This window comes from Mucor mucedo (assembly GCF_025094135.1).
Source record: "Mucor mucedo strain NRRL 3635 chromosome Unknown EV154scaffold_45, whole genome shotgun sequence".
In the NCBI taxonomy this organism is placed as follows: domain Eukaryota; kingdom Fungi; phylum Mucoromycota; class Mucoromycetes; order Mucorales; family Mucoraceae; genus Mucor; species Mucor mucedo.
Window position 1 is genome coordinate 42,928 of NW_026252329.1, and position 22,330 is coordinate 65,257.

A 22,330-nucleotide genomic window follows, 5' to 3' on the forward strand; every position below is an offset into this window, starting at 1 on the left:
GATAAAGTTTTCAATCAAAGATGTCATTGCTAAAACATCAGCAGATTATTAACATTGCTTTAGAAATTTGATATGCGACAATATTTTTGTAATGGAATATCGAAAAAGTATCGAACACCGCTAAAGACAATAAAGGAAAAACGCGTTCATTGCTGGTCATATGTAAAAGAGCTTATTTATTCTTTCCAAAATGTTAAGCATAATCCAGCCAGCTCAAGAGCACAGACAAGAATTACATGACGACAGCTGAAGAAAAGCAAAAGTCGCAAACGATGTACAACTCTAAGATGTGGACTTTGTCAACTGAAAAAAAAAAATAGTAAAGCAACAAATGGCATCGTTTGCTCTATCCTACACGTATGGGCATTTGGAACTCTATCTGATTCTTAATGTATCCAACGGTGTTTAGAGTGATTACTTCATATACACTCATATATCACAAATATCATGAACAAGAATTGTACACTACTGCCCCTCGCTGTCTAAAAACCTTTATTCCTTTATAAGCTCCTTTGATAAAGAATTCACTAACCCTTCAGATTTATAAATTATCAACCACATGACCTTGTATTATTCATTCATATTCAGAAGGTCGAAGTTATATGTATCATTTGGATTTCCGGCATAGTATAGCTCACTAGCTTTTTTTGCATTTGATAAGACAAAATAGTGCAGTTAACATTACCACAAGTAACTCTTCCATTTAACATATAATATAAGGGTGATGTAATACAACACATGTCCATCTTATGATATATTAGGCCAGATGTACTAACTGGATTATTCCGTAGTATTATACCAAGCAAAGGTCGCTCTCGATTCTCACAATCGGTTCGCCTAAAAAATAACATAGCCTTTGATGTGTTACTCGAAAAAATTCTGGGGGGGATGATCTACAGACATTATCTTGCGGAGTCCAATATTTTGGAGGGTCAATGTACGTCATTGAAAGCGAGTCGAGAATACAAGATAATTATGTCTTCTTTACACTTTCGTGGTTTAATCCCTCGTACCCTTCAATACAATGCGAGAATATATCAAAAGTTCTTTCACACCAGTGTGACGCGACGACAAAACTATTTCGATACGTTCAAGTTTGTTGAACGATTAGAAAAAGAAGGATTTACAACACAACAAAGTGAGGTGATTATGAATTCGTTGCAGAAAGTTATATCTGAAAGTATGCAAGACCTTACAAAAATCATGGTATCCAAAGCAGAAAGAGAAAAGGTGCGTGGTTAACAAGCATGTGGTTATGTGTTACTTATAATGAATGTAGGCCATTTATGCATATAAAGTGGATTTCGCAAAGTTGAAATCAGAAATACAATTGATTGAACGTAACGATTTTACAATGATGAAGACCGAGAACGATCGCCTAGAGGGAGAGCTGGAAAAGCTGAAACAAAGACTAAGAGAAGAAGTAACAAGAACACAAGCTAACGTTCGACTTGACCTGAATTTGGAAAAGGGACGAGTTCGAGATGAGGCCAGTGCACAAGAAATCAAGATAAAAGAAACAGATACAAGAATTGAAAGCGAAATATCAGGACTAAGAACTCAAATGGAAGCTATAAAATTCCAAATTATGCAATACATGATTGGTACGATGACTGGTGCTGGTGCATTGTTCTTAGCGTATTTACGTATGTTTAAATAAAAATTTATTACAGTGTTGGTATAATTTATCGACCGTACTTTTGCCATTCCCATTCACGATTATCAAGAGGACAGACTTGACGACTCTTTAACCAACGAGAGATACAATGGAAGTGAAAAGCGTGCTAAATATTATTCCAAAAAGTTATTATTACACACTAATTAATTACATAAAAGCTAATACTTACGTTACAGATACCCCAAGCAACTGTGCATTCTTCAGAAGTGGCTGAGGCTTGATTGGCTTGACATTCGATACCTACAACAATGAACTTATCAGTGGGGCTGCTTCTTAAAAAAAAAAAAAAAAATCGGTGCTTATCTGGACTTACATAAATCCATAATGTGGTTTCTGCAAATAGCGCAGTTGTCAACAACAATATCTATAAACGGAGCATTAGTCGCTGCATTGCATCCATGTTATAATCAATTTACCCCAAGCCCAAAGAGCGACGGCATTCCACTAGTCTAGGCGTTAGATTTAATCGGGTTAAAATGGTTCTTTTGAAAATACCTTTTTAACTTCAAAACGAGGTTTTTCCTCCTTTCCTTTTCCTTTAGATTCTTCCACAAGTGTGATATCTGATGATGTTGCTGTGGGTGGATCAATATCCATTGGTGTTGACATGTTGATTTATGTATGGACAAAGAAAAAATGAAAAAAATAGTCTAGTTGCGCGTTTTTTTTTTTAAAAAGGCACGAAGCCATGTCATCATATAATCACTACATACACCACAATTTGTATTTATGTGACAAAAAAGTGAAGTTTGCATGCAATACGCATAAATTTTTGCAACTTACTGGGTAAAAATTTGTCGTTTGATTAATTAGAATTGTTTATGCAGTAACAAGTAGAAATCTAATTGTAAAAACAGAGGATTCGTTTAAAAGAGCAAAGGTTACATTGTAACTTGTCTCGATCAGTGCGTACAAATTTAATAGTTTAGAGTTGAATGAAAAACTCAGGTCTGGTATGACGAGAAATTTGCTTAGCTTTTGATGCATAAACTGATTGTTGAACACTTCTATGAATAAAGAAAATAAAAGCTGTTGAAGAAAGTTAAGACAACTAATCGCGGTCAAAATACAAAATCATGTAAAGGATATGTCCGAAAAAATTAAGATTAGAAGGATGCGACAAAAAATCAAAGCGTTTATGGACGTTTCATAAAAAACCAGCAGAATTCCCCAAGTTACAAATGTTTCGTGTGGATTCTTAAAAAAATTTGCATTGCTTCAATTGGAACATGCGGTTAGCCTGAAATTTTAAATTTGAAGCATACCCAACAAGGTCCTATAAAATATTTTTTATCTTTTTTGAAATCATAAGAGCACACACTAGTAATATCTTCCACGGATATTTAGGGCGAACATATAGTAGTGAGATCTTGCTACAAGTTTATCTCGCAAGGAGTACATGTTGCTGTGTAAATCTATTCCCGGTGATCAGTAAGTTTTATACAGTTGCTGCGGGTATGGTGCTTAAATGGGATAGATAGCTAATTACAATCTTTTCGTAATTTTGACAAATTACCGCATTAAGAAGATAGAACCGCAGTAAAATACAAGGGCGCCATCCTCTCGGGCCACAATACCTAATTTTTTGAAGGGGCATGATGAGCTGTCTTTTTTAAGCGCATACAGTATCATTTGATTTTTTTTTTTTCGCTAGGAAAAGAAGATTATCATCAGTTGCATTTAATGAATAGCCTCACATATCTGGAAATTAAAATAATTTAATGATCAACTAACCTTTCTACGGTATTTGTTATTCTTTGTTATCATGTACACAATGAACATTGTTTAGGAAAAAAGAAGAAAAAAAAAAAAAGGGCGAGATAAATAAATAAAACAGCCCCTTTGCTTACTTTGTACTGAAGAAACGATGTAATTATTCAGCAACTGCTTCGATCACTATTATTGCCTTTAAATAGACTTATTGAATATATATATACTCATTTGTGTTAATACTGTAGGTTCATCATTTTAAAAACCTCATGTCTTTGTATAAACAATTACGGACCATGAAAAAGCTTCCGTACTTTCTATCAATGTCAACCATATCTGCTATGAATATGTTGAACTTTTTTACGCGTGCTCAGATTTTATTTATGTCGGACTTGGAAGTTTTGTGCGTCATCGAATGAAAAGAGCTTGTGCAATTATGGGAAAAGTTTATCATTCTTCAATTGAAGACCCTTCTTTTCTTCTTCTTCTTCTTCTTCTTCTCTTTATAATAAAGCCATATTTATATATATAAAAATCATAATGGAGACCAATTGCTATATTACAGAATTCTATCCTAGAGGATTATTTGGAGACGCACAAACACAGATCGATAATCGGCGGACAATGTTCTTTATGGAGACTATCCAGGAGGAAGAAGAAGAAGAAGACAAGGATGAAAAGGATGAATATTTGTTTAATATATAAAAGAAAAAAATAAAAAAAAAAAACGATTTATTGAATCTCAAAGCCCTCTTCTGCCATCCAAATGGATACGATTCTGATACATGCTTGAGCAATCATATCGTGATCTAAATCCTCAGGTTTATCAGTTGTTCCTTGCATAAATTTTAATAATTCCATAACTACATCCATCATATCAGATAAGGTGGTACGTATCTTCAACAGCATTTCAGGATCCATGCCGGATTCCTTGTCCTCAGTATAATTAGTAGCTAAATATTCCATGGCTGCTTCAAGTATTTCAAAATAAACGGGTACCATGATTTCTTGTCGTTTTTGTTTATGATTCTCGCTCTTTTGTTCTGCGTTGTGCTCTCGGATCACTCGGTCGTTAATATCGTCAATCATAATCTTGGCCTCAATCGAGACTAAATGAATTAATAGCGCTGGAAAATTAGCTATGGCATATGATTGATTAACAGGATGGCTGACATTATCACTTGATGCCTTCTCCTTCTTTCTTTTGGCCTTTTTGGTATCTTGGAGGGATTTGAATAACCAGTCGTTACCAAAGTAACGTAATAAACATGAAATCAACAATATCGCATTATCTCTCTGGGAATCATCTACAAACAGTATTAGTAAAACACCCACTATGATCTTGCTGTATTTTCACTTACGTAATTTACTGCTCAAGATCTGTCTAAGGCCACCTAATAAATTATCTAACCATTGATCAATTTTTTTCTCTGATTCGACCTTGACTTGTTTCATAATCTACATAAACGTAAGTAACTTTGTGGGGAATGCATTAACTATAAAAAATAAATAAAGTCTTACATCTGTTGGAACGTCAGGTAAGACACTAGCCAAAATAGTCAATGCCTCAAACTTTAACATTTTCTGATCATGATTCAAAGTGTTTGAAAGAATGGAAATCAAAGTGGATAAAGAATATTTCAAAGCAGAAGATAGACTTGGAATTTTATGCTCATGTAATAAGTGGCATGCTCTTGCATAAACAGTAGTGATTAATTGTGTGCATAAGACCCGATCATCCTTGTCTGTTGTTTCTAAAAGCACTGAGAAGATATTCTTGAGGACATCAGGATCGAGCATCTTTACAAGGCCCTCCTTCTTTTGTGCGACGCATAATAAAATGTTCAGGACTTCTGTATTCAGCTCACTTTTGGCGTCAAGTAAGCGCGAAAGGCCAGGAATACGATCAACCATGTCGGGTTCGGAAGCCAAACTTTCGTAATGGGCAAAACAGGCTAAAATGTTGACAGCAATCTCTTTCAAAACTGGATCAGGAACTTCGGCATCAATTTCATGATCTATTACAGAAAGAGAGAAAAGGTTGTAAGTTCAATGTGCATTGTGCTGCTGATAAAAAGATAGTTACTGGTTCGAAGTAATCGTTCAATGAATTTAAAGTTCATTCCTTTAAAGACACGTTCGATATTTTCAATATTGTCTTGTTCGAGTAATTTAGGTAAAATAAGCATTCCAACAAATTTAGACTCGTCAGAAGCCGAAGGTACAATCATGGAGAGACATCGGTCAATCTCTGCTGTACGATCTCTCTTAGAGCTTGCAATGGCTTCCATGTCAAAAAAAAAAAAAAATTAAGAGAAAAGAGAAAAAGTATCTGAGCTCTAAAAATTGTCAAGAACCATTGAAAATAAAACGTCAGCTAATAACAAACTATCATCCATTTACTTATACACTGGAATTAAATCATGGCTATCAATTGCATACATCGGTACTTACCGAGACTTCTCAATTCAGACCATAAAAATTACACAGCTGTACAAACGTTCACTATCTAACATCCTAGCACAACAAGCCACTATGTTCTGACATCTTCTTCAATTTGTTCCGCTGTGGAAATGACATACTCTTTACTCTATATTAAAGCAGAGAGATTCAAAAAGCGTATGTTTATAGTTGAGGACAAGATTACGGCAATTTTTTATAGATTTAGCGATATAGGAACCGTTTCCTGGGGTGGTATGTTTAGTATGAAAAAAGGTTTTTCAGGCCAAGCAACTATCTAGGCAAAAGGCAAAGTGTTGAAGAATACTTTTTCTAATTTGCTAGAGGTAATTTGAATGCTGCTACATTATTTTGGTTTACACTTATGTTTTAAACTGGATATGTATACGGTGACAAACTAGAGTCTGCTAAAAATTTAAAAATCACCATTGCATTGAAATAATAATCAACATAAGCTACTAAATACTGTTTATGAAGCTTGAAAACTTCGAATAAAATCGATTCATCATCATTGAATGTGACCTTGTATTAAGGGACAATATTAAATTTAGTTCTCGCAAGTATGTAATTAAGACCCATTGTTAATCTGTTAGTAGTTAAGGTTAAATAAGTTTTTGTTACAGATTTATCGCACTCTAACCTGGATAATTACATATATCATAAGCTTTTATGCGCTGTGAAATACCAGTCTTTCCTCGGAATAAAGTGGGTTTCTTTATTAGACACGGTAAAAAAAAGCTTAAATAAGTATCTGCAACGCTTCCATATTTGTTGATCTTAAGGATAATACATAAGCATGGCTTTAGAATGGTATCATGATGTGGTCATTTATTCTAAATATGCATTATTATTTTTAAATATAAATAGAATTTCATCATTTATTGTAGTCCTTATAATCGATGATATCAATGATTTAACGCATCTAAAAAAACAAAGAAGTGTTCATGTCGTTTATGAATGCTGTGGGAATTTACAGAGCTTTTTTTTTTTTTTTCATGGAACTAGTCCCAGAAAAAAAAACTAGCCGTTGAGCCGCCATTCATAGAATTGATAGTTGTAAGAACTCAGCAGGAGATCACAAACATCCCCTGGTGGAGATGCACATGAAACTTCGAGTTTTTACATTTCTTTTGTGAGGCAACCGTTCCGGGCAGAACGGTTGCTATGCTACAACTCTGCTTCATAAAATGAAAACGTAACATAATCTAATAACCTTTTCTTTATAAATAGAATATCTATATTTAGTTTCGATTTCTTCATATGTTTATACTTAGTTCAAAAATTTACAGAATCGATCTTTTATAGATAGCGTTCCGAAGCATCAATATATATTCACACGCGCTCTATACTCTATGAGTTCTACCATTTTTTTTTAACTATTGCATAACAAGTCAGTAAACCAAGACCCTATGAATGACGAATAATTGTGGCAATTTTAATTAAAGCCTTTTCGGATCTAAAATCTATTGGCTGTAATATATTATCTAATCTTAGCCTAAAAGTCATTTACTGAAAGAAGGACACTTTAAGTTAGTCCTCATCCGCTGACTTCCTGTAGTTATGTATCTATGTGGAGATATAAAGCACATAGACATATTACATGCCGTGAGAAAAAATAGAAGGGGATGTGTACTTTTTTATTCTTAAAAAAAAATTATTATTAGCATAAAATATTTTGTAAACTCATGTGCTTTGGCTCCAATATTGGTGAGGATGGCTCGACAGGCTTTGTAGGTTCTTGTGGAGGAGTTAAAGGGGCTGAAGACTTGATAAGATCCATGGGTTTCAATGCTCTCTTCTGTTCGTCACGTACCGAGAACTGAGTAGTGAAAGGCTCTACTTCTTTAGGTAACATTGATTTAGCCATTTTGATCCTTAAATGACCCCCTTTTAATCGATCATCGTTACCATCTAGTGTTTTCACCACATCTTTTAGATAGGCAATATAATCAATTGCACTTTGCAGGATAGACATTTTATGAAGATTATCTTGTTCAGCACAGGTGGGTATTAATTGTTTTAACTGCATTATCTTATCATTGATACGTTCGCGACGTCTTCTTTCTATAGCACTATGAGAGACTTTTCTGGCCTTTTCTCGTTGATCTGCTGCGGTTACGGGTGTTGGTGTTGTTTGGGGTGACATTTGTAAGTATGGGTAGAAAGGAGGTGGTGGCTGAGGTCCAAGAGCACCTGCTGGAGAAGATAAGGGTGTGATTGTTTCATGCGTCGCTTTGGGCAAAATCAATGGGCCCATAGAGTTTCGATGAGTTTCCATAGAAAATGGATGTTGTTGAGGACTGATTGGACAATAAAATTGTTGATAATAGTAAGGTACGATGTGACCATTTGGGTATTGCATTAAAGGTGGGGGAAGTGCCACTAAAGGAGGAGGAGGAGGAGGAGGGGTCGGCACTGACATTGTTTGTTGCGCGCTTGTAGGTGATTCATCGCACGATAATGATGACTCTGAGTGCTTTCTTTTATTACTATTACTAGACATTTTGATTTTAAAAAAGAAGAAACAAGGAAAAAAAAAAAGAGAGGGATTTTTTTTTTTAAAAAAAAAAAGGGAGGGGTGGGGTTAAGGAAAAAAAAACCAATAGAGATTTAGATTGTAACAGCATGGTTCAGTTGTCATTGATAGTGTATATCTCCAATAAGCAAAGACATGCTCTCGCACGTGTAGTTGTGATTGGGCCAATTATCGGTCACGTTTTCTCCACAAGCGTAAAGGGTTATAAAGTTTCTTTGTGTACATGTACCGACCAATAAAAAACGTGCAGATCTTGACCTTAACGACACAACCTCTTTTTTTGGCAACTGACTAAATTTTTTTTTGGTTTACCGAGGCATTGTTACATCTGAAAAAAGAGAACTTGCATAAATACAATATTTAACATGTTTGTTCAAGAAACAACTTTTTAAACAACATGAGCTTTTTTTTTTGTATTTTCAAGAAAAAAAAAAAAAAATAGTGACGCGTTCTTTTTTTTTTTCTGTTCCCAAAAAATAAAAAAGCGCGTGCTCTCAACAATTTTTTTTTTTTTTTTTTGGATGGGATATAGTTGATCACAGGTAATTTTTTATTTATTTTTCTTTTTTTCCTTTTTTTTTCATTCGAGTTTTTTGGTACCTTAGCTTTTACCAAATTTAAAACTCTTCTAAACCCCCCAAAGAAAAATAAAAATATTATGAGAGAAGTTATTTCACTTCACGTCGGTAAGTTATTCTATCTAGTTGTTAGGCAATAGATCTAATATTACCGAATTCTTTTCTTTAGGTCAAGCTGGTGTCCAGATTGGTAATGCCTGTTGGGAATTGGTAAGACTTTTAGCAACAAAATAAAAATAAAAATCTTAATGTAATTTTTTTCTTTATAGTATTGTCATGAGCATGGCATCCAACCTGATGGACGTTTCCCTGAAGGTACCCATGTCGATGATCACTCGTAAGTTATTTTATTATTAAAAAAAAAAAAAAATTGTTCATGTATGACTAAACCGCACATTGAAATAGGTTCGAGACTTTCTTCTCTGAGACTGAAGGTGGTAAGCACGTTCCTCGTACCGTTATGGTCGATTTGGAACCCTCAGTAATTGATGAGGTGCGTACTGGTGCTTATCGTCAACTCTTCCATCCTGGTAAGTTAGATTCGTAATCTATTTATAAAATGTACAGATTTTCTTATATATGTATACAGAACAATTGATCAGTGGCAAGGAAGATGCTGCAAACAATTATGCTCGTGGTCATTACACTGTTGGTAAAGAAATGGTTGATAATGTATTGGACCGTATTCGTAAGTTAGCCGATAACTGTTCTGGTCTTCAAGGTTTCCTTGTTTTCCATTCATTCGGTGGTGGTACTGGTTCTGGTTTTGGTTCTCTTTTGATGGAACGTCTTTCAGTGGATTACGGTAAGAAGTCCAAGCTTGAGTTCTCTGTCTACCCTGCACCTCAATTATCTACCTCTGTTGTTGAGCCTTATAATTCTATCTTGACCACCCATACAACTCTTGAACATTCCGATGTCTCCTTCATGGTTGATAACGAAGCTATTTATGATATCTGTCGTCGTAATTTGGATATTGAACGTCCTACTTACTCCAACTTAAATCGTTTGATTGCTCAAGTTGTTTCTTCTATTACTGCTTCTCTTCGTTTCGATGGTTCTCTTAACGTTGATTTGAATGAATTCCAAACCAATTTGGTTCCTTATCCTCGTATTCATTTCCCCTTGGTTACTTATGCCCCTATTATCTCTGCTGCTAAGGCTTATCATGAACAAATGTCAGTTCCCGAAATCACCTATTCTTGTTTCGAACCCAACAATCAAATGGTCAAGTGTGATCCCCGTAACGGTAAATATATGGCATGTTGTTTGTTGTATCGTGGTGATGTTGTTCCCAAGGATACCAATGCTGCTATCTCTGCTATTAAGACCAAGCGTACCATTCAATTCGTCGATTGGTGTCCTACTGGTTTCAAGGTTGGTATTAATAACCAACCTCCTACAATTGTCCCTGGTGGTGATTTAGCTCAAGTGCAACGTGCTGTCTGTATGTTATCTAACACTACTGCCATTGCTGAAGCATGGGCTCGTCTTGATCATAAGTTCGATTTAATGTACGCTAAGCGTGCTTTCGTTCATTGGTATGTCGGTGAAGGTATGGAAGAAGGTGAATTCTCTGAAGCTCGTGAAGATTTAGCCGCTCTCGAAAAGGATTACGAGGAGGTTGGTGCTGACTCTCTTGGTGACTCTGAGATGGAAGAGAATGAAGAATACTAGATATTTTTTTGTTTTTTTTTATATATATTTTATTTATAACCCCCCAACAACAACACACACATAACACACACATTTAATTCCAAAAAACATTTTTTATTTTCATATAATAAATTAACAAAAAATAGCCACAAAATTTAACTAGTCTCGTTCCTTGCCTCTGATTGCAGTCTTAAAACACGGGTTGCATGCTTTCACGGAGTAAATAAAAATCCATGCATTGAAACATAAACACGGGTGACTTATTTGCCTACATTTTTGTTGACTGACATTTTTTAAAGTTAACCTTAAACGCTCACAAGCAGTAATTTAAAAATAATATGGGACAGTTATTTTTTTTTTAAATTTTATTTTTATTTTTATAAATATAAATAATAGGGTTTGATAACACATTTGAGAATTCTGTAAAAGAAAAAAATGAATAAGTAAAAATGATTGATTTAACAATAAACTCAAAAGTTTTTTTTTCTATTCTTTTTTCATGGTGTATAAGTTTCAGTTTTTTACAACATTACTCAGCATAAGCCACCACTCGAAAATTTTTTCGTAGCGGGGCTCTAAGGCGGCTCTTCCTATATATTTTGATGTGTATTGTTTTCATCTTGTTATATACGCCCAAGAAAAAAAGAATAGAAACAAAACGATAGAGTCCGATTTATATATAGGTAAAAACTTACGTATTATAGTGACCCTTGCATAAACATTATTTTGACTGTACCAAGGAAATTTCGAGAGAAAAAAGTATGGTAAAATCTGTAATAATTAAAGTAATTAGTAATTCGCGTAAAGAAATAAATAAAAAAAATAAGAATGGATATTTCAACAATGAAAATGCGTCAGGAAGTTATACTGGCAAGTATCAACAGCACTCAGCGAAGCACTGCGGTTTATATCATCATGGTCGATAAGTTAAAATGAAGACAATGTTGTTTTTCATCATTCACAAAATCATTATCTGATACCCACTCTTTTTCTTTTATATATATATAAAGTACATACCAAAATAAGTTTAATAAAGTAAAAAAAAAAAAAAGTTTTAGGATCAACAAAAGAATCTTCATTTATACCCAAAGGAAAAAAAAAAAAAATTTATGTAACGTGACTCCTATTAAGCCAAAGTCACAAAAATTTCACCAGTGCAAAAGGTTTTGGTCTTCTTCTTTCAACATCACAGCATGAACGCCAGTTTGTGTACGATTATATCTCTCAAGGTTTTCATCTGTAATATAAGCTTCATCTTCTGGTGAAGGTGCACGATACGTCCCTAACATAAAATCCGTTTCAAAGTAGGCCCGCTGGAATGAAACACGCTCCAAACTAGGAAATACAGTCAAGAGCTCATACAAACAACTCATGGGTGTACGTTCTGCCAACTGCGTCAAAGTCAGATTTGTCACATGAGGTACAGTCGTTGCATTATTATTTTTTCCTTGAAACTGAACAATGGCATTCGCTATACTTGTATCCATTGTTATTTCTTTAAGTTTGAGAAACTGGCTGTTACAAATCCAATCGGCTACTTGATTTTTATCTAGTTGCTTACATCCAGAGATATCGAGCACATGCGTACTTCGTAAAATACAGGTAAATTTACGTAATTCGATTAATGTACACACCGTTTGTGATAATGAAAGTCTTGTTAAATGAGCACAGTAACGAGCTATCATGGTCAACCCAACTGACGTGATTTTTTTACACCCCGTCAAGTCTAATGTAAATAATCGAATATGCCGAAATTTGGCTAGCGCAGTTAATGCTTGGTCTTCCATGGCTGTATTAAACCGTACCGAAACGGAGGTCAAGGAATCACAGTCAGAAGCAAACGCTGCCAAACCTTGACCTTTATGTCGTGTAAGATTGTCCAATGCGACATGGGTTATTGCCCGACAACTTCTTGCGATACTGACAAGCATTTCGTCCGTGACCTGTGAACAATCAGAGAGATTCAAGACAGTCAAATGAGGTAATTGCCAGTGGTGCTTGGGTAAGGATTTATGCATGAAGAAGTCGGAATGAGACAGGTCGAGTATGAGGAGCTTACGGCAGTACTGCACAAGAATACGAAAGAAATTTGGGTTGACTGGATCATATAAGGTCTCCTGAATATTGGATAAATCTAACGCTTCGATTTTTGATAGATTCTTCTCTCTGATTTTAGGTAAATGAAAGAGGAACTTGTTGAACATGAAGAGTGCATCGTGGATATAAGAGAGTTGTTGGAAATTGGGTTTGTTATACACGCAGTCAAATACATGGTTCAATGTGGAGCTAGCACTGGCACAGACCAAGATATCGACTGTTGACAAATAAGGATATACAAGTGGTATTACTTTATACAATTTGGATTCGATGGGAGGTTGTAACAAAAGATTGCAGAATTCGTCCATGGAAAAATCAATGTGTTGATCATCCGAAACTGGTTTATTCCTGCTATCGCTACTATAAGATTGATTAAAAGACATGAAGAAAGAGAGTATAGAGAAACATATTTTTTCCTTCTTTTCGAATAAAAGAGTGCTCAGAACACATGAGTAACACAAAAAAATGGCTCAGCAGAAAATTTTATTTTTTCAAACATTGGCTGTATTTTCGATAATTGCTAATTTTCTAAACTTTTCCAAAACTTGATACATGGACACCTGCTTTTTCTTTTTTGAGGAAGGTTTTTTAACGGTCTCTTTCTGTTCTTCTGTTTCAATAGCATGCATCATTTCGGTGTTTGTCAACCGATGATTTTTCAACTGAACATGCTCTAAATCGACAAGCGTCATATACACCATATGACGATGTGCATGTGATTTGCGAAGCTTGAGTGAGACTCTGACATTATCAAACAGATTAAACTGAATAGGACGAGGCAAATTGGCCGAGGTCACAGATATATGGGTTGGTAAATTCACCTCGATTTGACAATCGGGTATCGTCTCTCCATTGTCTAAAAAAAGGAATGTTTGTATGCGTGTGCCTTAAATTTTTATATTTATTTATATCTACCTTGTTTGCCGGATATCAAAGATAACGGAACATTAGGCGAACCATCTTTTTCTTTCAGATAGACTGGGCCTTTTAACCCAAGTCTAGACATTGGGATTAGCATAATTTTATATATAAAAAAAATGTCTGTTCGATGCTTACCTTGGGACAAAAACGTAAAATCCATTGGATCTGATTTCTGAAATGACACCTCTTTCGATGAGCTGTACTTCATCGGACGTCTATATTATTTTAAAATCAATAAATAATGTAATTTTCTTTTCATAAAAGAGATGCATACATGTTGTAAAACGTAAAGACTTTGAAACAACTCGGTTGAGTCCTAAATAATGATATATTAGTTAGCTCAGTTGTTGTTGGTAAATGAAACATTACGACATACCCTTTGAGCAAATTTGGATTCCCTGGATTTCAAGTTCAAATGGTTGCAAATATCAGCAATTGTTCCATCTTTAAACATAACAGATCCTCGTGTACTATTGACGGCGATCGGGTCTTGTACGCACATCAGTAATTGACGATGCGCTACAACATCGGCGTATCGACGAATTGGTGACTTTATATTGATTTGTCAATAAATAGAATAGAACACACATTTAAAAAACTTACGGTGAAATGAGTATAGAACTCCAAGGCAAGACCATAATGGTAATACTGATCTACAGGATAATGTCCTGACGAAATGTATCCAGCTTCATTCATGGCAATAGTTGCCATCGTCTTTAACAATTTGGCAATTTCTGGATCCTCTTTACAGCCCATGGTGATAGCCTCTAACGATTTTGCCAACGCTTTATTGGAGGAGAAATCTACAGAAAATCCCTGTGGTAATGATTAAGTGATCCGTGGTCTCTCAATGTGTGATTTATATTTACTCTGCTTTTGGCCGCTTTAACCAATCTTTCAAATTGACCTTGGGTAGGAGGCGGATGGTGTCTAAGAATTGCGGCATCTTTGTAACCGTCATAAATTCGTTTTCCAACTGAAGCGTTAGCTAAAATCATGGCTTCTGCGACCAATCCATGAATTTCCATACTATCTTTGGGAAGTAAAGTAAAAAAAAAAAAAGTTAAGGATAGTTACCATGGTATTAAAATATTGAAAAAACAAGGTTAGTAACATTAAATTATCAGAAAAAGGATATTAATATCAGTAATTTCATGTTTGTCTGTGATTTTGAACTTGATTTCGGATCCTTCCAGTTCCAAAGCGCCTTTAGCCAATCTTTTATCCTTGATTTCCAAGTATGTTAGATAAAATAGATAAAAGTTTACTTTGTTATGTTTACCCTAATGACACGAAGCACTTGCGCAAGTTTTGTTACGCAAGGTTTTAATTTCTTACACAAGGTTGGATCTATAAATAAGATTGAGAAACAAACCGTGATATATATCATTTAATAACATACCTAATCCTGTTGCCACAGATTTACCATCTAATAGCTGCTGTGCTTGTTCGTACTCCATTTCACACGTCGAATTGATTATGGTCCTTCCAAACCAGGTGTTAATGACCTTGTAATTCTTATCCATAGTCCAAATGACAGAGACAGAATATCGATCGACGTGGTGGCGTAAAGAACATACTCTTTCACTGAGAACTGAAGGAAGCATATCGAAGCGTCTATCTGCTAAATACACAGTTGTTCCCCTATATTTTTATATTTATTTGCATTAGCCATACATTTTAATAGCCTTATTTCTTTTTTTTACCTGGATCTAGCTTCAAGGTCGGTCATCGAGTCCTCTTTGACAAAATAACTTACATCTGCAATATGAACACCCAACTCTATCTTTCCATCTGCAAGCTCCTTTACAGACAATGCATCTAATATGAAGCCCAAGTTAAAAAATACTCTTTTTCTAACTAGATTATACATACCATCAATATCTTGACAGTTAGGAGGATCAATACTAAAAACTGTCAAGTCCCTTAAATCCCTTCTGTTTTTCACCTCTTCCTATTTGAAAAAAAAAAATTATTTAATTTCGGGTTATTAAGAGTTTAAAAAAACTTTACTTCTTCAGGTCTCCACGGGGCTTGAGGAGTATCGATGGGCATTTCATTTAAAGAGGCTTGGCTAAAACCTTGACTCGCTTGAGACACTGAAATAGAATGCTCTACCAAGATGGCAGATATTTCTGTATCTAATTGATGGATAGGGCCTAAAGATCTTACAAAATGGCCATTTGGATATTGAGAAGAGATTGGCCTGTGGATAGGTTAAGTAAAGAAATAGAAAGTGTGTGTATGTGGAGAAAATAATAAAATACCAGTTATCAATGCGAACAACGATACGTTGGTTTTCAATGAGTTTTACCTCATGATATCGAATTCTAATTTTGGGAATAACGGGATCCAGTGGGATAGCGAGATGAATGGATCCTCCGACTTCAGCACTGTCTTCTTGAAGTGTAGCTACATAGGATCTCCAGTTGCGGTTTAATATACCAATCACACGGCCCGTAGGCTGATTTGATACACTAGCATTCGTGAATCTATCCTCTTCAAATTCTTTTTTTTTTTTGTGGGTTTTAGATATTAAAAGTGCATGAATGTTTCAGTTTCTTTTTTTTTACCATCTTCTGCGTTACTGCTATTGAATGCGATTTCACTTGATGGCGTAGTCCAATTATTTTCAGATAGCAAATCAACAACCACGACATCACCATGCACTTATTTAAAAAGGAAGGGAGTTGAGCTTATATCTAGAATAATCTTAATTTTACATTTTTTATTACCTGCACGGTTACGATTGTCATTACCGATAATGAGTATGTCTTTACCGAGTTGACCGGTCACGTAGGCCTGATCACGACTATCTTTTCTACAACGCAAGATGCCCGAGAAATAACGAGCAGATTTAATACCAACTTCCAATTCTTGCATAGATTTATACTCTGCATAACCGGATACAGCGACATCATGATGACCACGCTTTGTGCTGATTTTGATCTTGTTGTCATCCTCATCTTCCAGAACTACATCAGCCAGGACTTGAACAAGATTTTGCAATAATTCATTGTCAGGGAAATAAATGTCAAGGTATTGCTTCATTGTCATGACAGTAACATCGGTTGTGTTCTCGTGAGGTATTTCGGAGAGGAGAATAATGGATTTTTGGTGATGAAGGTGCTGATCATACCAACGAGCCATTTTACAATGGGCTCGCCAATCACGGTCTAGTGCGGATTCTTCCGGTTCTCTTAGGACTTTGGTGGCCTCACAAATTTCGTTATAAAACATGACGCTCTTTCGTCGAGAATCATTGGTTATTTGACGAAGTTTACGGTATGTTTTCATCTTATCGTGTTGTTGAAGCTAAACCGAAAAAAAAAAATTAATATGTATATATTGAGCATCCAAGGGGCCAAGACAGAAACCTACATGAATAGTAACAGTTTGGCTTAAAATTAGTCCAGTTATTTCTTCTGCCTCTAAAATTTCCATGTAACGCATAATCACCTATCAAATAGACACGTTCATTAATTATGATAAACAAATAAAGGGAGAATAAAATTAGAGTACCGAGGTGTCTGGTATGATATAATGTTGTGCAGCTGCGCTTAAAAGAGGACCTTCACGTCGACACGATGAGCATGCTTCTGAAAGACAAGGAATGTCTGTGCGTAAGTATTCTAACAATGTTCACGTTATTTAAGAAACCCACAATTGCTTTTATTAATGTACTTTTTTTTTTTATTAATGTTTTACGTTCTCTCACAAGTTTTATAATGGCATTGCTTTTAGTTTTCTTATAAAACGCGCGGTCAGTTTTTATCGTCATTGGGAGGTTAAAAAGGTTAAAGAGGGCGAGTGTTTGGATGACAAAAAAAAACAGATTCAGTCAGTCGCATGTAGGGAGCAGTCACACGTGATGAACTCTATTTTTTCTTTGGTGATCGAAACAGTTTAGAAGTAAGAACTGACAACAAAGAACATATTTAAAAGTGACACGTGCATGATCTTTTTCCAGTAGAGTTTAATGGCAAAAAAAAAAATATAAATAGGGCGACAATTTTTTACTTTCCCCTTCTTTTTTTTTTTTCTTTCTTTTTTTGTATTTTCCATAAAAGGAGTATGAAATTCTCCAAGTATTTAGAAGGGCAAAGTATCCCAGAGTGGAGAAAGGCTTACATCAACTATAAAGGATTGAAAAAGAAGTTGAAACAAGTGGAACGAGTAAGTTGTGATATGCGAAAGGAAGATCAATATTGATTTGAAGTAAATAGTTCCGAAAAGCCAAAGAAAGAAAGGCAGCGATCCATTTAGACAATGCGTTTCAAGACATGGATGATAGTGATGACAGTCATTATTGGTATAGCAAGAGCGAATATGGAAGACCTCAATCAATCATGAGCAAAATATCTTCCAGATTCAATCATCGGCCTGCTTCTCGGCAAGGTATAACCTTTTATTTGTTTATCTGCACCCAAAACATTAACTTTATATTCTTGCGGGTCAGGCTCTTTTAAAAGCTCATCTACCACAATGTCTATTTTAGATGAAGTTTTGTATCATGCCAGTTCCTCAGAGAGAAAATTTTTTGATGCCCTGGATTTCGAATTGGACAAAATATCAACCTTTTTTGACGGTAAATGAATTTAACTTTATGATGAAAAGCAAGGCAACTGACATACATGATACAGAAAAAGAAATTGAATCTAGGTTAAAATTGGAAGCATTGAAAGCTCAAATGCAATTTATTGCCGAGTATGGGCGTCAATTACTGAATATAGGGGTACACAAGAAAGATATATAAATATTTTTTTAATACACCCTATTAATTTGTTAAATTATGGCATCATATTTTATTTATTTTAGCCCGCACATCATCCAGAGCCCCAAATCATCGGTCATCATCGGCTCTATCATTGGTTTCGATATCAAGATCCACATACACAATCATATACATTATCTGAACTGCCCAATGTAGATTACGTCGGCGACCAAAGAATCAGTTACAATGTGGCTAGAAATAGGCTCAAAAAAGCCATCACAGAATACTATCGTAGCTTGGAATTTTTAATATCCTATAAAACTTTAAATGAGACTGGATTCCAAAAGATTCTGAAAAAGTTTGATAAAGTGGCGGGTTGGAAAGCAAGTCATTTGTATGCGCAAACCATCCAAAATCATCATTGGGCAAATACAACTGATCTTGATGTCATCATCAAGGAAACAGAAGTAAAGAAAGAAAAAAAAATGCCTGTTTAAAAAAACCAGATGATTTTCTTAACTTTATTTTTTATATATTTTAGACATTGTATATTAATGAATTTGCGGATGGCCATAGAAGACGCGGTATGCGAAAATTAAGAGCACCTGAGAAAGATGAAGTAAGTACCCAAAAAAGATAAATACAAAAAAAGTAAATCATTTGTAACCATTACAAAAAAAGGATCATAACACGACAATATTACGAGTGGGTGTCTTTTTGGGCATGACAGTACCTCTTCTAATCCAATCCTTTTGTTTGGCGGTCGACCCAAAGACGGCAAGACAATTACCCAACCTTCAAACAAATATCCAGATCTATGCATGCTTCTTACTGCCCATCTTATTCTGTTTGGGATTCGCAGTAAATCTCTTGGTTTGGCATCGGTCACGCATCAATTACAAGTTTATATTTGAGCTTGACCCAAGACAGAATTTAGATTATCATCAATTTGGCGAACTTCCTACCATCATGTTATTGATCAGCTCGGCTGTCATGTACATGGACTTTTCGCAATGGTTTTCTCCCATGATACCATCTGAATTATGTCCATTAATACTGTTTGTTATTCTTGTCGCTGTCATGCTTTGTCCTTTCGATATCTTGTACTGTTCTGCTAGAAAATGGTTGGGGGTCGCTCTGGTAAACATTCGAACAAATACAAACCTTAAATTTTTCATTTTTGTTAATATGTGGCTGGTTTTTTTTTTATTATTATTATAGGGAAGAATATTACTATCCTACTGTTTCCCTGTAGAATTCAGAGACTTCTTCATTGCGGATGAACTCAATAGTTTAAGTTATTCCATTTGGACGAGTTCATATTTTTTCTGCGCCTATTCGTGTCACTGGACAGACTTGGGTAAGTGGGTTAATTCTTTCTGAATACAGTTTATTTTTTTATTTATATTAAAATCATACAAGGTGGGAACTGTAACATGGCACAAGTTTGGGTCGCACCATTTCTTGCTTCATTACCTCCCTGGTGGCGTCTATTGCAGTGCTTTCGAAGATATAGAGATTCGGACGAAACAGTTCATTTATACAATGCAGCTAAATATACCAGCAGTATCATGGCTGCCATTGTCACAGGTCTTCGACGCATTTACCGTAAGTCTATTTTGTATTTTCTTGGGGGGCACCATTATTAAAACCTTTTATTTTAAATGCAGCGTCCAATGCCATGACGGTATTTTGGGTTTTGACATGTGTATTTAATTCATGTTATACAAGCACTTGGGATATTAAGATGGATTGGGGTTTACTTCGACCCAATGCTGAAAATTACTTGTTAAGGGATGAACTTGTTTTCTATCGATGGGTAAATAATGCGTGACCTCACATGGTGTCAGCTTGACTAAAAAAAAAGCTTATTTTTATTTTGTGTATTGTTTAGACATATTACGTCGCTGTACCAATCAACGTCATTCTCAGGTTTACTTGGGTTTTAAACATTGTCCAGTTACGCATGAATGGTCAGCTGCTGGCCATCTCGTTGGCACTTTTAGAGGCTTACCGTAGAATTCAGTGGAATTTCTTTCGACTTGAAAACGAGGTAAAAATAATACAAACAGTCAAATATTTAAATTAACAATACCCTATCATTGCAGCATCTCAATAATTGTGGACAATACCGCGCTATCAAAGATATTCCGTTACCATTTACCTTGTCAGATACTGACCTAAAGGCAAATATGAGTGACGAAGAAGAACGCCTGAGCATCATTTCCTCCAAAGGACCACAGCCCATTGACATTACAACCAACAACAGACATAGTCTCATGTCCATGTTACCCATGTCTCGACACCCTTCGTTTGTGGACCGAAACTCGGTGGGACATGATTCGATGCTTCGTGGATCATTCTATGGTAGACGTGATTTCGAAAATAAGCATGATGATACTGCAGATATGGTGGTTGGGTCTGTCAATACAAACAAACTGTGTCGAAAAGCTTCCACATTGGATAACGTCTTGACTAGAATCAAATCCATGAGAAATTCCGATCATAGTGATGAGTCTGAGAATGAAGATGATGATGACGATGATGATGACGAAGATGAACATTCAGATCATTAAATATATCGCATAATCTATACCCCCTCCCCCTCCCCTTTCTTTATTTTCTCATATTATAAAGCACATTTAAAATTATCCCCCTCTACCCTATTCCTCGCATACAGAATTATTCTTATAAATTATAGAGTATTAAAAAGACTTTCCTGTAACTAAAATTCGGTATTGATGGATGAGTTATTATGGAAGTAGTAGAAAGCGTTGGTAAAGCTTCACTAAGCCAGAAAATGAAAAGTCATATAATTTTGTGATTCTGTCTCAAAGAACTATGTGCCATCATCATTACGGCTCGGCAGTGTAGCTAATATGGTATGCCAGTGTAATACAAAGTATTACCTCTTGATTGCACACAATAAAGAAAAGTGAAAGATGTAACACTCTTCTTTATTGACGCCTTCTCTTTTCTCTTCTTGACGATTTTTTTATATATAATATAAAAAAATATAAACTTGCATCGATTCGAAAGTATTTTGGATGGAAAAAAGTTACTGCACCTCTCTGTCATCTGTTAAAGATTATATCCAGAAATACTTATTAAGTCTCATTCTTCATATTGCAAAGAAAATCTGTTTGATAAAGGCAGAAATGTAAAAGAGGTGAACTTTTAGAGTCCATCTTTAAGCAGAATAATTGAACAGTGATCTTTTGTGATAATTGTTAAAGACCAGACCTTTTAATTGGCCAACCGGGTGTCTGTCCGAGCAGTAAACATTTGTGTTTACTTCTTAAAAGTTCTTATTGAATTTTTATGTACATTTGCTTTATACGTGACACACTTTTACATTAATGCTATTTGAAGTGGAGTATGGATTAATCAGTCCTTTAATAAAAATAAATTAGAAATAATGATGGATAATGGGAACCAAACTCGGTCTTTTCTTGAATCTTACGTATTTCTTTTATTGACAAAAATTATTTGATCCCACAATCACTTGATTCATACCACAATAAAACCACTCATTTTAAAGACCGAATGGTACACCATGATGCTCTCACAGTAACAGCATGCCCGAAACAAATGTTTCTGTACTGATCAATGTATCACCGCATTTTACCACCATGATCAGCTTCGCGATGACAGAACATTTGTTTGTTACGCACATTCAAAAGGACCAGTAGTGCCAACATAATAATCCATTATTTCAACCAAGCCATCTTAAGAATAAATATGTTTCCCTCACAAAGCAAAAGTGTTTTGTAAACCTCTAATCACATCATCATTTCGACCATTAAATAGGTGTTTTATTTGTTCTACAATTACCCAGTTTGTAAGTACGCACAAAATATTTGAAATTGCGCAAAGCTTTAAAGACTATAATGCAAGCTTAAGTTTTTAGGGCAATAGCGAGTTACACAAACAAGGGGTATCGGTTAGTGAGAAAAAAAATTACAATGGAGTTGGATCCT

General features: G+C 35.2%; 7 protein-coding genes across 7 annotated transcripts; 3 read left to right on the forward strand and 4 right to left on the reverse strand.

Annotated features, from left to right (window-relative positions):
- Nucleotides 1-1,203: 1,203 nt before the first annotated feature.
- EV154DRAFT_538055 (uncharacterized protein) lies at nucleotides 1,204-1,660 on the forward strand (the record flags this gene model as incomplete). The annotated part of the gene is made up of 2 exons (XM_051604252.1): nucleotides 1,204-1,230; nucleotides 1,280-1,660. The coding sequence occupies 2 exons, from the start codon at nucleotides 1,204-1,206 to the stop codon at nucleotides 1,658-1,660; spliced, it is 408 nt and encodes a 135-aa protein (XP_051457582.1).
- EV154DRAFT_443334 (Neurochondrin-domain-containing protein) lies at nucleotides 1,641-5,709 on the reverse strand. Its single transcript, XM_051597019.1, has 9 exons — nucleotides 5,475-5,709; nucleotides 4,910-5,406; nucleotides 4,750-4,846; nucleotides 4,174-4,680; nucleotides 2,174-2,241; nucleotides 2,095-2,122; nucleotides 1,992-2,042; nucleotides 1,848-1,918; nucleotides 1,641-1,784 (listed from the first exon to the last, which is right to left on the reverse strand). The coding sequence occupies exons 1-9, from the start codon at nucleotides 5,677-5,679 to the stop codon at nucleotides 1,686-1,688; spliced, it is 1,623 nt and encodes a 540-aa protein (XP_051457583.1). The 5' UTR covers nucleotides 5,680-5,709; the 3' UTR covers nucleotides 1,641-1,685.
- Nucleotides 5,710-7,421: 1,712 nt separating this feature from the next.
- EV154DRAFT_508875 (uncharacterized protein) lies at nucleotides 7,422-8,394 on the reverse strand. The gene has a single exon (XM_051601550.1). The coding sequence runs from the start codon at nucleotides 8,349-8,351 to the stop codon at nucleotides 7,509-7,511; it is 843 nt and encodes a 280-aa protein (XP_051457584.1). The 5' UTR covers nucleotides 8,352-8,394; the 3' UTR covers nucleotides 7,422-7,508.
- A 648-nt stretch (nucleotides 8,395-9,042) lies between these two features.
- On the forward strand, nucleotides 9,043-10,772 carry EV154DRAFT_508878 (tubulin alpha-1 chain; the record flags this gene model as incomplete). Its single annotated transcript, XM_051601551.1, has 4 exons — nucleotides 9,043-9,070; nucleotides 9,132-9,169; nucleotides 9,369-9,492; nucleotides 9,552-10,772. 4 exons carry the CDS (start codon nucleotides 9,043-9,045, stop codon nucleotides 10,637-10,639), a joined length of 1,278 nt encoding a protein of 425 aa, XP_051457585.1. The 3' UTR covers nucleotides 10,640-10,772.
- Nucleotides 10,773-11,598: 826 nt separating this feature from the next.
- EV154DRAFT_508889 (uncharacterized protein) lies at nucleotides 11,599-13,161 on the reverse strand. The gene has a single exon (XM_051601552.1). The coding sequence runs from the start codon at nucleotides 13,096-13,098 to the stop codon at nucleotides 11,767-11,769; it is 1,332 nt and encodes a 443-aa protein (XP_051457586.1). The 5' UTR covers nucleotides 13,099-13,161; the 3' UTR covers nucleotides 11,599-11,766.
- A 5-nt stretch (nucleotides 13,162-13,166) lies between these two features.
- EV154DRAFT_508898 (DIS3-like exonuclease 1) lies at nucleotides 13,167-17,433 on the reverse strand. The gene is made up of 19 exons (XM_051601553.1): nucleotides 17,345-17,433; nucleotides 17,159-17,268; nucleotides 17,018-17,095; nucleotides 16,372-16,951; nucleotides 16,210-16,305; nucleotides 15,904-16,144; nucleotides 15,650-15,842; nucleotides 15,512-15,590; nucleotides 15,343-15,457; nucleotides 15,039-15,280; nucleotides 14,919-14,986; nucleotides 14,775-14,862; nucleotides 14,506-14,678; nucleotides 14,240-14,452; nucleotides 14,013-14,186; nucleotides 13,911-13,952; nucleotides 13,772-13,851; nucleotides 13,631-13,713; nucleotides 13,167-13,571 (listed from the first exon to the last, which is right to left on the reverse strand). Exons 1-19 carry the CDS (start codon nucleotides 17,415-17,417, stop codon nucleotides 13,207-13,209), a joined length of 3,093 nt encoding a protein of 1,030 aa, XP_051457587.1. The 5' UTR covers nucleotides 17,418-17,433; the 3' UTR covers nucleotides 13,167-13,206.
- A 2,141-nt stretch (nucleotides 17,434-19,574) lies between these two features.
- EV154DRAFT_420805 (EXS family-domain-containing protein) lies at nucleotides 19,575-20,926 on the forward strand (the record flags this gene model as incomplete). Its single annotated transcript, XM_051595970.1, has 5 exons — nucleotides 19,575-19,710; nucleotides 19,773-19,958; nucleotides 20,021-20,169; nucleotides 20,245-20,403; nucleotides 20,459-20,926. Coding segments are annotated over 5 exons (1,098 nt in total), but the record flags the coding sequence as incomplete, so codon positions are not given.
- Between the last annotated feature and the right edge of the window lie 1,404 nt (nucleotides 20,927-22,330).